Here is a 13,985-nt window from a genome sequence, read left to right on the forward strand (position 1 = left end):
GTCTCACTGTACCCAAACCAGAAAAGGAGAGCCGATCTAGTGACAGTGATCAGGGTCAGCCAACAGTCCAGTGGTTGAGGAACATGTCTGCAGTGAAGAGGCAGGTCAAGCCAGGTGGTCAACACATCAGGACCCCGAAAGGCAAGGCACACCGCCCAAGATATGGCTGCAGCCTGGATGAGGCAGCGACCAAAGCCAAGGGCCTGAGCCTGAAAACAGCTCCTGAGTGACGGGGGGGAACTCCAACAAGACTTCTCACGGCTCTCTCCATGACAGCCTGACTCAAGAGCTGATTTTGAGCACCAGCTGGGGTATTCAGGGCCCTGACACCTCCTATCCTACAAATCCCCATTGTTCCTCCAGAGACAGCAACAGTAGACAATAAGATGTTGACACCCTTATTTCCTATTCACCAGGCTCTATACATCACTTTTTAAAAACACCTGCGTCTATTTTCCCAACTGTGGTGCTTTGGCAAAGCTACAAGTAACCCAGACAATAAAGCTGTCTGCAGTTCAGAAGGGGGAGGAAGAAGAGGTGCAAGCTTCCATCTCTTGCCAGACCAGACTTTTTAATTCTGCAAACTTTACATATTCCATGTGATCCAGGTATAGAAAGTGTATTAGAATTAATTTTAAAAGCAAGATTGCAATTTTTATTTTCAAGTAATTCCTGATAGTCTGCTCTACAAAAATCCCCCCTCCTTTTTCCCCACTCACCCCAAATAAGATTAAGGCCAAATAGAGTATTTTACCCTCCAATATAAGGGTAAAATAAGATACACAATCTCAAACTTTTACTTTAAACACCATATGAAATTTGTCCTAAAGCAGATTTACTTTTTAGTGGAGAAGATACTACCAGCCTTTTTTTTTTTTTTAAAGTTAAAATTCTAGCACTTACAGCTACAAAGAGAAGCACTTCTACTAGAAAATTCAACCCATGCTTCAACAGATGATGTAAAAGGACAACTGTAAAAGCTGCATGGATTAGAACAAACAGTAAACCTTTGTCATTAGGCTTCAGAGTTATCAGCTCACTTTAGCTCCTATTCATTTTAAATATATAGTTCTGTAAGGATTCATTTTGGGGGCAAATCAGTACTGGTTAAATTAGAGCAGCTAGTGAGATGAGTTGCATACAAAAGAATGAACTAGTATGGATGGATAGAAGAGATGCATTCTCTTCCCTGCTCCCCCTCACCTCTGAAGAGACTCCTCTGGGCTATAATACCAGACACCCATCTAATTTCCTACCATCTGAAAAATGCAAAGTAATCCCCCAGATCTTCCTTAATTGCTTACAAGAAAGTTGACTCTCTTCATTAATAAAAAAAAACAAAACAAGAAACAAGAAAACAAGAAACGTAACAACACAACCCTTAACCTCAACCTTATTAGCATATTATCCTGTGCACCAAAAATTTAGTGTTTACAACAGTAAATTTCAGAAGTTTCTTAAAATGCACTTCCACAATTGCTTCCACAATTACGTACTTGATTTGAGCAACAACAGGGATAATAGAATCACTGACGTGAACCCTTTTATCATATTAAGACAAAGGATTATTGCGGTTCATCGTTATAACACTTCATAGTTCTGCCTCCAACCTTTGTTTTTTCTAAAATTCACTTGCGCCTTTAAAAGATGGGACTTCTACCCTTCCAAAATGAAGCACAAATCAGGAAATTAAGGTGATTTGCACTGACGGAAGAGTGAAGGCCTGTCTACAGTTCAGGCAGTCGCATTTATATTCCCTTGACAACAAGCAAAGCCCTTATTCTAACTCAAGGGAATTTTACCACATTTCCCCCCCCCACTCACAGACCAAAATTAGAGTCTTCTAGAATACATCTAGTCTCACTTCAGACAAAGAAGGGTAAGGCTCTTGTAGAGATAAAAAGAAATCACGATCTCTTAATATATGAAGACAACTGCTACTGCTTAAAGGAGCAGGCTTCTGTGCGTTTCGTTTATTAAAAAAAAAAAAACACAACACTTTCAAAGCAATATATTTTTAGCAAATGGAACGTTCATTAAAAAAAAATCTTTTCAGTACTAACAACTAGCCTATGCCAGGGAAAGCCGAGAAGGAAAAGGTAATCAAGAACAGTATCAGCTGTGTTTCTTGCATATAAGTGCCATTGTTCAAGCTGTGCTGATCCCATCTAATAAATGCTCTGCTTTCCTAAAAAGTTCTAAAACAAAGCCAGCTTGAGGAGGACGTTAAAAAAAATAAATGCTTTGACTGGTTACGAAGCTTGTTTATGGGCATGTAAAAACACAAAGAAACACACGACAATGCAAAATTCCACTAACTGCAAGAACACAGAACAAGACACACACCTCGATATTATCTAAAAAAAATGCCAGGAGAAAATGCATTTTCCTAAGGGACTACGTAATGGGTAGGCTTGCAGTGCAGCAATTCTGTAGATCCAGGAGAACACGTTTCTGTGCAGAAAGCTAACAGCGAAGGCTGCGCAAGCCACCAGGCACATAAGAGCTCGCTTGTTAGCGCTGAACCGCATCTCCTCGGCAATGCTTCCTGGCTGCACCAAGGCTGTTCTCCCCCTGAGTGTCACCGCTGCCCCTCCCCAGCCACCAGGCCCGGGGGTCCTTTCCCCGGCGGAGCTGGGGGCGCACACCCAGCTCGGCTCCCCCCGCCCCTCGCGGCACCTTCCTGACTTCGCATCCCTCGGCATCAACCGAAGGGGGTTGAAAAGGGCGAAGACCCGGCGGTAGCAAAACCCTCGCTGCTCACCTCTGATGTGCAGCAGGGCCAGGGGCTGGAAGGGCCCGTTGGGACCGGCCGCGTCCACCACCACCATCCTGCCGCCGGCCCGGTTACATGTCAACATCGGGGCTGCGCCGGGGGAGGCAGCCCGCTGCTTACGGCGAGAAACCGGCCTCCATTTTAGGTCTTTTTTTTTTTTTATTAAAAAAAAAAAAAAGCAGAAACTGAGGCGCTGTGCAGCTGGAGGGAACTGGCTGCCGGGTGATGTCAGCGGGCGGCAGCGGCCCCATTGGCTGAGGGCCGCAACTTAAAATGACACCGGGCAAGACGCGAATGGGAGGCGGCCGCGGCGGCAGCGCCGGGCCCGCGCCTCAGGCACCGGGCCTGGGGGGCCCCTCGGAGCCCGGCTGGGCCACCGCGCTCCGCTGTTCCTTCCCCCCTGCTAACAGGGGCTAAACGCCTGTTAAGACAGAGTATTGGGTATTTTGCCCCTCCCCCCCCCTTTTAGGGGAAAAAGTTGAGAGTTTCTGCCAAGAATTGCCACACTGGAGGTCAGCTCCACAGTGGAAAACTACTGCGTCGAGAGCAGTGTCTCCAACGGCTTTGGCTTCCACAAGCCGTCTTAGAAGGTGGTTCCCACTAAGATAAATACCTTTCACTCGTTATTAGTTGTGCTTTTTTAATATCAGGCTCTACAAGCTTTCCCATAAAGTGCTTCACAAATGGTTGCTAGCCTAGGTCTGTTACAGACCAATGTCACCAAATTGTTCAGCTCCTGAACGCAGTTGCTCATTGCATGCTCATTTCAGTGTCTCTTTCATTCCAGAGACTGACCCATCTAAAATCAAACCTAACATTGTCAAACTTCAATATTGCAAAACCCACGCAAGTTCAATAATAAGTAACTCAAAAAATATTTAAAACTATCACATCACTAAGAACCAGAACATAGTCACACAAAAACAACTTCGCTGCATAATCCTGGAAACATAAGAAAGTAGTACAAAATTTTTAAACCTTTTCCTTGAATTGAGGTATTAGCAACAAAACACTGTAAGTGACATTTTCTTTATCGCCAGGGATTTGAACACGTATTTTCACAAAGTGTTATTTGAAGGACCGTTTTGTCTCCTAGATACTGCACCTCTGGGAGTGATGCTCAGAGACGTAAGCAATATTGTATTTGTACCATCTCCAGATTGGTGCTTCTCCACAAATACTATTTGCACCAGTACACCACCTTTCAGTATTTAAATTACCTGATCTACAACATTTTCCTATCTGATATCTGCTCAAAAGAGAAGTACATCCAAAAGAAGAGACTTTTCAGTTACATAATTTGCTTACGAAAATTTGGAACAAAAATGTTCAGGCATATGCTTACCTGGCTGCAAAAATTGTATTGCCCTACAATAATACACTGTCAAAGGTAAGTTAGAGCTGTACTGAGCATCATTAAATTAGATGAAGGGAAAATACTAATTGGGATATATAAGAGGAATATTACCCATTTGATACATGAAGAAATCAATTGGATTTACTGACTGATGACTGGGCCTGATTTAAAGTGGTAACTTGTGGATCTATCAGTTTAAGAACAATGAAAACCTGGTCTCCTTTAGACTCTCTCATCAATCTAGAAACCAACTCAATTAAAATATGATCCAAGTGCTCTTTTTTTTTTTTGGGGGGGGGGGGGGGGGTTGAGGGGGTGGAGTTTGTGATGAACGGGTCTAGACAGAGTATCCAAGTGTTTTAAAAAGTAATTATAGAGATGGAGAGAATTAGTTTTTCTACAGTCACTGTAGTTAAGTGATCTTCCTTGATGTAGGAGGAATTTAAGTTAGACATTAAATGAAAGCCTCTCACAATAAGCATAGTGAAACAAAACAAGACTGCAAACTTTCTCTCCAATTTAAAAATGGACAAACATAATGAGTGATATAAATGCACTTGATCCTGCTTTTGAGTGCAGCAAAGTAGAATACATGAACTTCTGGTACGTTCTTAAACCTTTCTCTAATGCTGCAGAGATTCAGAACACTTGTCCTTCTAGTCTAGGCAAAACCAAGGGAGGTGTATTCTCAAAAGAGTCAGTTTTTGTATTTCTATATCCCTTTGGTATACCCTAGATATGAAGCTTTCATATTATAAAACAAAGGCTACCAGAGAGATACGTTGTTAACAAAACTGAATTTAAAATAAAACCAAGACTGATCTCAAAGTGTTCTGCAAGATCTTGATGGATGAAAGAAGGAAAAAAAGAGCTCAATATTTTCACACACAGAGTTTTATGAGCAAATTCTGTTTCTCTTTCACATCTAAAGTACAATTAGGCTGTTCTACAATGATAAGCCTCAGTATGATGAAGCAAAAAATTGTGTTTAAAATTCCAGTTTATCTGGTAACCACATCTTTAAAAGAGAGCTGCTGCTCTCCTCCTCTCTACTCACATCTTTGCTTTAATGGTAGCTGCTGCTTCTGTTTGTTTGAAACTCCCTGCAAATACAAAAGTGGATACGAAGACTGCTGGTACAATGGTACACAATTTATCTACTGTACTGGAACACAACAGAGCAAAAAGGGAACGTTACCTTAGTTACCGTGCCATTTCCTACTTTATCCATAAGCATGGCTTGAATAGTTGGAGGTTCATTTGCAAAAATTTCTGTAACGGTTTAGTAAGTCAACCCCCCTACATTGTTCTAAAGAGAGTAAGTGATAAATGTGCAGTGCTAGCAGTAGTACTGGCAGAGCACTAGATCACGTTCAAGTAAGTTTTCTCTTGTGAAATACCCATATCCTGTTCACATTTCTTCCTGTTTGCAGGACTCTTCCATCTAAGGCCAGTACTTAATTATCATGAAATTTGCTCGAACAGCCACAATGCAGTATATCCCTGGTGTGCTTCTTGCAGGGCACTAGGGGAGTTGGAGAACTTCAATCTTTGCAAAACCTTTTGCTCGTTTATCAAGATCTGACATCTTCTCATCAGTTACGCAGACTAAGAGGTACATTCTGCTCAGGAGGTTTGTATAGCTGCTCTTTGCTTCAACCTTACAACATTTGATTTGCCACCAAAAGAAAGTATCTATTTAATTTGAATTAATTTGAGCAACTTCATTGGTAAAAAAAGAATTGCAAAGAAAACTGAATTAGGAATTGATTTTCTAATGGGAAGGGAAAGAAGGTTAGGACAACTGGAACAGCGTTAATGATTATCAATGGGAGGAAGAGATGATTTGAACAAATTTATGAATACACTTTCATTGCAAAAGAATCAAAAAAATTAATACTAAAAATGGCAGCTGAAGTTAACAAATTAATGAAAAATATATTGACAGCATAGCAAAACTGTAGCTATTACACATTTCCTCTGAACCTGCTTCTCACTCCAAACCTCCTGACAATAGGAATGAAAAAAATCCTATCAAGTCCTCAGGATTTTAATTGTTACATTTAGAATCCAGCAGGACAGCTGGTGAATTCTCTTTATACTGAGAGACTATGGGGCATTTCCTTCAAAACAAGCAGTCCATTTAGATTGTGATGTAAAAATAAACAGAGAAAACAAAACACCAGAAAAAAACAAATTCACCTGTGCAAAGCTCGCCTTTATTTCTGTTCTGAACTAGTTACTGTTCTAACTACTAGTGACAGAACTAACACAGAAGACAGAAATTCACCTAATTTTAGTTATTTCCATTAAAACACCTTAAACAAAGCTGTTTACCACTCAGAATAAGTGAGTAGTTTGAGCTTTTGGAGTGAGGAGGGGGAAATGTTATTTAGCCTGGACTCCAATGGAACTAAAGGCATAATTCCATGAATATTGAAGTTGCAATTCCTCAGCAACCTAAGACAGTCTAGTTGCAGACTGCTTCAATCCTCTTTCTGCATTCCCATCTGCTTCAGACCCACAGCTGCAAAGGCTGAGTCCATTAACCCAACAGAAAGCCACTTACTTTACAGTCAGGTTGCTTTTCTGTTAGGTTAGACTTCCACAGGAGTCTAAACTGAACTAAGTCTTCCTGAGCTGCCGCTGCAATCCCGCCTCTCCTGAGCCACGTGCGCCTAACCGTCTGCAGCCCTGTACCTTTGAGCTCGTGCAGCTGCATGGCTGAACCAGATTAGGAAGCAGAGCAGAGTTGAAATGAGAAGGAAACAGGTTGGGATGAGCCAGGTCAGTACCATTATCTGGCTCACCAGACAGCCATGCAGAATAGAGATGGGAATAAACACATCCAGGTTTTACTGGTAGGACCAACTTAATTCAACCCCCACCCTTCCCAGCAATTTTCTTCCCTTTAAGCAAAAAAAAAAAATTAAAAAATTACCAGTCTCACAAATTACAAAGATACAGAAAAGAGTCTCATTACTACCATGAACAATGAGTTCAGAATGTTACTCAAGGACAATAACACTGTTTTAGGAGAGGTAAACACATTAGGTACTACACAGTCTGGAAGAGAAGCCACAGCAATAGGAAGGATGCTGGACTCATACAAGGCTCTGACTTCATTCCAAAGGACAGACAAGAGGAAATGTTCTTCTCATGCGAACAGGGGCAGTAAAAACCATCTTAACACCCAGCTATCCAAAAAAAAAGCAAATAATTAAAAAAACACTTGGATAAATTAAACAAGTGTGAATTATCATTTGGCTTCCTTAAAGAGCTCCTAAGACTGAAGCATGGAGAAATACAGTACTCTACCTTCAATGTTGAAAACCTAAAAATGTTTGCTTACTAGAGTACAGGAAGAAATTGATTAAAAGTGAAATTGGCAAACATCTGCCCATGGCTGAATTTGTCTCTGTCTGGATCTCCTTGTATTTGCATGGTCACTGTAGCGCACACAGACTCAGTGCCAAGTTTTACTTCAGCCAATACCGTACGCTCAAAAGATTTTTTAAGAGGGGAAAAAAACATACTAGATATCTAAGTTCAGAAAGCTGTACAACACAAAAATTCATTAGTTACCTTAAAAGAACTGTGTTTTAAAAATAGAATCTAGTGCAAAAACATACTTCCCAGGGTAGATAACAGAGACTCTTTTCAAGTACTGATACTGTTTTAACTGAGCCTTGTATAAAACCTAACATACCAAACTCACTCCTGTATGTGGTCTTATTACGTAGATCACCAGTCATTCTCAAGAAGTGAACAATGCTTAAAAAATTACATTTAAGAGTAAAACCTAGAAAGCATGCTAGTTATGCAGCAGATGCATTTAAATGTATAAATATTGAACACAATGTTTGATTAGTAGAGGTCTTAAGAAATTAGCAGTTTAGTGCAGTGAAAAAAATGTTTAGGTATCATTACAATGAAAACCTGTGCAACAACACGAAATGCTCTTTTTTGTAAATACAGGCATAATAAAAGACATTTTAAGAGATCTGAACTCTGAACATACAGCTTAAAATCTGGGATTTAAAATATGGTATTGTCTTATTTTCCATTTTTATGGATGCTATCCAGGCTTCAGTGGAAACAAGTTTGGTAGGAAAAGCTGCCAGTGACAGATGTAGAGCATTCTTCTAACACTTTCAGCTGCTGACTAATGAGTAGGTGTTTGATAGGGCAGTTAAAATGAAAAATGGCTCATTAATCCAAGCCTGTGATTTCATGTAAAGCTAGCTAACAAAAAAAAAAAACTCAAGCAAAGTATTTCTCTCTCTTTATAACCCCTTTTTTGGGTATGTTTATTCACTCACAAGGTATCATATTTATTTATCTTTAAAATGTTACAAAATAATTAATACTGGATAATTGCTAAATACTTTAAGATTAATGCTTTCATAATCATTAAATATTAAAATATTTACCAATTTGATAGCGTACTTTCCTGTATGAACACTAAACAACTGCCAGCTTTTGCTGCACAAAGTTTCTGTGTTTACCACTCACATTTGTTTCATAATTCTTCCAGACATACAAAGTTACTAAATGAAGGTGGCAAAGAAAGCCTCCACAGTTCTTTCACATGATACAATACACACATTCACTGACAACTAAACACGCTGATGTAGGACCTTCTGCAGAACTTTCCTTTACAGGCTTTTTGTTTCAGGAAATTCAATAGAAAATTAGGCTGCCAAAAATACTATAATAGCATGAACATAGCCAGGACCAGAAGAATAGCACTTAGCATACCGAGTTAGCCCAATGTAGTTCATGTACAACAGAGAAAAGCATCATCTGTTTCACAGAACTGTATTCATCGATGTTTTGCATGAGAATGAATTTGTTTGGCCTCACTGTTTTGCCTTTTACATGCATTATGTCTCAGGGCAAATCACCTTTTATAGTAGCATTATCTTGTTAAATCTACCACCTCACTTTGCATAACATACTTTTAGCTAAACAGCGATGCTACCACCTTGCAGCTGGACAAAATTCTTTATTAACTATGAATACACACAAGAAGTGCAATTAAACCGGAATGGCTGAAATACTGCACCTTCATTCTAGTTTACAACTGGGAGGAGGTTTCTGTGACAGCAACAGCATTAAACATTGAGACTTCCAGTCTCAACAGCTTCTAAGAAAAACGCTCCTCAAAACCTTAAAAAGGTCCTTTATCTCTATGGTTCCCATAAACTCAGGTAAATTATGGATACCCAGCCTCTTTTGCATCAGGGAAATAGATGGCAGTTTTAAACAAGAAATTAACAAACTGAGTTTGAACTTATCCAGATGAGAGTTTGGGGAAGTTACCAACATATGTGGTTGAATTTCCCTGTAGCACAGAGGTCAATACTTCATTTGCTTTTTAATTTACCTTGATCTCAGTTTTGCTTAGCTATCTGTTCTCCGTGTTGACAGAAACACGCAGTGGTCTTCCATTTCTGACCTCTTCAGAAACCCACACTTCTTCCTTCCTCATGGGTACAACGGTTTGATCAATGAATATTAGGCCCAATTTTTATTTTTTTAAATACTTAAAGTCTTAGAATCTTAAAGTGGAATCACTTCTTCTGCAATCTTGATTCATCAGATTTTAATATTGTATAGAGAATGAAAACAGAGCTATCTCCTAGACATCCACTTATAACTTAAAAGCATTAGGAAAGCTTTAATAACACTCGTCCCTCTATCAGAGTTCTGTATCACAGGCAGACAAGTTGAGACACCATCCTCAAGTCCCCTCCTTGCACAAAACAGGCTCAGAATTTGGCATACCTCTAAAAGTCTCTAGTTGGAGAAAGAAAAAAAAAGAGAAACCACACACTCTACGTGAAATGTGCTCAGAAAAAACAGCACACTTATGACCTGTCATGGTCATTACTTCCCCCCTCTTTTTTTTAAAAAAAAAAAAAAAAGAAAAGTTTTGACTTATAGCCTGATTTCACCAAACCACTAAATCCGAAAGACATCTTCACCAAAATGTCAAAAACAGCATTAATCAACACACACAGCACGACATTCAACAACAGAATACTAAAAATCTATTAATCATATCATGTAGTTATGCTACACCAAAGCAGCACAATGTTGCATATTCTACACTGCTCAGCACTCGAGTTAGTCTAAACATCCACATCTGTCAACACAGCTCATTTCTTCCTACCTTGATATATATATAAATACACACACACACCTTTATAAGAAAATTGTATCCCTGTTTTCCAAGATCAGAAATCCAACCCCAAGAGGAAAGCAGTAATTCTGCAAATAAATTAGGATTTGCATTTGAAAATAAAAGCTGAATTGCGACTGCCATCTATTAGATTACGTAAAACAATGTTCACCTTCACGTAAAAAAAAGAAAACAACCCCAAACCCACAAACAAAACTATGACACTGGTGTCATGGGAGTCCTCTATGAGGCTATAAAGCAGATTTCCATCCAGCTTTTTAAAAAAACACAGACATGCTATAAAAATAGCATATTTTTGAATTATTTCCAAATTTACATATGCACGACTAACACATGCTCATTGGGAAATTTTTCAACACTTTGGAATATCCAGGAGCATATATATAGTTTTTTAATTTTAGAACTGAGAGAACATAATATTTTAATGAATACTCCTTGCAGGTTAAAGCTAGATTTGTGACACAACTGTATTTGACAGTGTATAAAGTGTTTTATCCCAATCAGGGCATCTTGAATATTGTATTCAAGAATCCTCTTGCAACATTCTTTTGACTATTGTAGGATTCAAACCAAACAATTAGAAAAAACCTCACCATTTTATACAAGTTTTCTAAACACTGCACGTTTACACAGTTTACTAAAATCAGCACATCCGTACAAATAACATGTACAAATACAAGTATGCTCACCTGTCTGCGCTGTCAAAATCCCTTGTAGCATATAAACTAAACGTACATAATGTACAAGGGAACATCTTAGAAATAAGTAACAGGACTAGAATGATGAAAAACCTGTCCACCTGTAATGCAAGTATTTCTAAAACTATGAATTCTTATGAGTACTTAATATCGTACATTTTTGAATCATTAACCTTAAATTTTACTTTTCTATATTAATAACCTTGCACAGCAGTGAAAAGATACTAACATGTAGGTTACCAGTTAACTGTTTATGAAATGCCACATAGCTGGCTGGCCTGTTTTTTGTTCGTTTTTGTTCTTTGCCAATTACTCAGCAAGTCCATCAGAGCAGCACCTCAATGATGCAGTCCTGCAGATGCTAACAGTGGCACACTACTCATTTAGTGAGGGCCAAATATGATCTCAGTAAAATCAGAGAAGAAAAACACTTTAATTGTAAAAATATGCTTGCAAAAAGCTTTGCGTAGAAAATTCAGACAAGATTAAGTCTGACCATCTTCTAATAATTTAGGTAGTAAGCTAAGCCTTACAAACGTTTATCCGAGAATGTTTTCCTAAACAAAACACTTAGGAGGAAAAAAGCTGGATTTGGAAGTAAATGCAATTACTTCAAGTCAAAGGTTAAAAAAGAAAAGTAAAAAGTTATCTTTCCCTTCCCTCAGCATTAAACCAGATCACTGTTTAAGATTTTACAAAGACATCTGAATAATGGTCTTTGGATACTAACAATTCCCCATAAGAACTGAAGTGAAAATGTGTTATTACAGCCATTGAGCACGTAAGCAACAAGTATGCAATATAACATATCAAGATTCTATTCAAAAATTTCTCTTTAATGTCAGTTTTCTTTCAAAACTAAATGAACATAGCTAGATGATTAGCACATGTATCACGCATGTGAGCTGTAGAGCTTTATTCGGTATAACGTAATTGGGTGTCAGAAGTTCATAGAGGTAAACAACATTACAGAGCTGAAGTGAAGATGACCCACTGACCCATCAACTTCACCAGAAATAAGCATTGTAAATGCCAGCACATGGCAAACTAAATCACAGACACTATAGAATTATTTGGCAATTAACCATGAAGAAATTGTCCATAGCATAACAACGAATTCCAGGTTCTTCCTTAAAGTTTAAATGGGCAGTTGCAAAGAACACAAACTACTTCAGTATGTCTGTGGTCAGTTACGTGTAAGTACTTGTTCTGTACATTTATTAAACATTCATACTGAACACTTAGGCTGTTTGTCTCTCTCAGAACACATTCTATATTTGTTAACTTCAATACATCCTGAATTACAGAAAGCTGTTTTCTTAAGAGAGCTAAAATAATGGAACCGGTAAGTTTCTGAAAGCTGAAACACCCTTAATTATTTATACTTGATATAACCGAAGCATTAATCAGGAAGTTTTCAAATTATAACAACACAAAAAACCATCTTTAGACCAATAAATATTTTTTTTTCCCCAATGAATAGCTGAAAGCAAAATCAACTTTATGTAGCAAGTACCTATACTGCAAATCTTAGCTAACAAGGAAAAGCAGATGAGCTCAACGTAACATAACACAAGGTCATTGGCACAGAGTTTTTCCATTTTAGTGAAAATAGGCAAGACCTTTCCATAGCATTTGACCCCTTAGGTCATAGTCCCGGGGGCAGCTCACCAGGGGTACTTCTGGGGTATCAGCAGGCATAGAAGCTGCCTGTTCTACCTGAACCACGTCAGGCTGCATTGCACTGTGCTGCAGGGAGCTGCGCTGGCTTTCAACTTTGCTAATACATAGATCCCTGCGCTCTGCAATGCAATAGCATCATACACTTCTCAGAATTTGTATGTTTATCTCTATTCTTAGAGCCTCTTAACTCACAATTTATTTCCTATTCTTTTCACGTTATCGAAGCTATCCAGCTCCTCCATTTCCTGAATAAACTGAGGTTCACAATGTTAATCGTGATCTGCTCCAGTGAATACAAATCACGCTGCACTAATAGCAGCTAACAGGGCAAGCAGGCTGGTATTTCCAGAAGCACTTTCACGCAACACCCAACACAAAGCAGCACAACTGAAGCTGAGAATTGAGACTATTTCAGATTAACAGGCAAAGTGTTTCCCACGTAAGAAATGTTGACAAAAAGCCATTTTGGCACAGAAGAAAGTGGCTACCTCTGGGATACCACAGGCCATTTAGAGCCTACCACTTATCAGCTTTCACAAGTCTAACACAGAATTTTGAGTCCATGAAGATGGCTCCATACGCAGTGTTTAAAATACATCTTGCATGTAGTGCCCCACACCACACAGTACTCAACTCACCATTTATGAAGATGTACATCTCTTGGCCTACTACACATGGAAGAAAGGTTTCCCAGTTTCTGTAGCCACAGGAATAGAGCTACTCCTTAGGAGTAACTAGAGTTTGAAAGCCGGTTAAACACAGCTAAGCCAAAACAATGCTACATTCTTCCCAGCTCATCACTCAAGTCAAACCCACCTTAATCCTCTCAGTCACTTTAAATTACAGCCTGCCAGTCTGCTTTAACTCCCATCCAGACACAGCGCTGTCCAAAAAGAAACTTTAGGAATCCTAGTCATGAGTGAGCACATGTAGTGGGAACAACAATTATACAGGCACCTGCTGTGATCCAAGAGACCGGACACAGCTTTATTAGTAAAGGTAGTAATTATTATCTATCACTAGATCAGCAATTGCACTAGTGTTTCATAACAAAGTGTGACTCTCGACAGCCTGAGGACACACATGCAGCATCATGAGATATTCACCAGATATAAGCTCAAGATCTTTTCTTTCCTTTCACCTGAGAGTACAGGGAAGTGATCACAGTCTGAAAGACAAATTATTTCTATCATTTCTTGACATCTAGGTATGTTGCTTCAAAAACATTAGAACACACCTTAGACAGTTCCTAAGATTATTACT

At 39.0% G+C, this 13,985-nt stretch overlaps 1 protein-coding gene across 6 annotated transcripts in view; it reads right to left on the reverse strand.

Moving 5' to 3' along the window:
• The window catches only part of PPP2R5C (protein phosphatase 2 regulatory subunit B'gamma), an 81,826-nt gene that overhangs the window by 48,241 nt on the left and 19,600 nt on the right, over positions 1 to 13,985 (reverse strand). For 2 of the 6 annotated variants that reach the window (XM_040558290.1, XM_040558289.1), the window contains exon 1: positions 2,765 to 6,946. The exons of the other annotated variants lie outside the window; for them this stretch is intronic. In XM_040558290.1, the coding sequence (XP_040414224.1) occupies positions 2,765 to 2,861 (97 nt within the window). In that variant the 5' untranslated portion in view covers positions 2,862 to 6,946. Of the gene's footprint in view, positions 1 to 2,764; positions 6,947 to 13,985 lie in introns of those variants that run through there. 6 annotated transcript variants of the gene reach the window in all.

This window comes from Cygnus olor, chromosome 5, assembly GCF_009769625.2.
Source record: "Cygnus olor isolate bCygOlo1 chromosome 5, bCygOlo1.pri.v2, whole genome shotgun sequence".
NCBI classification, from domain to species: domain Eukaryota; kingdom Metazoa; phylum Chordata; class Aves; order Anseriformes; family Anatidae; genus Cygnus; species Cygnus olor.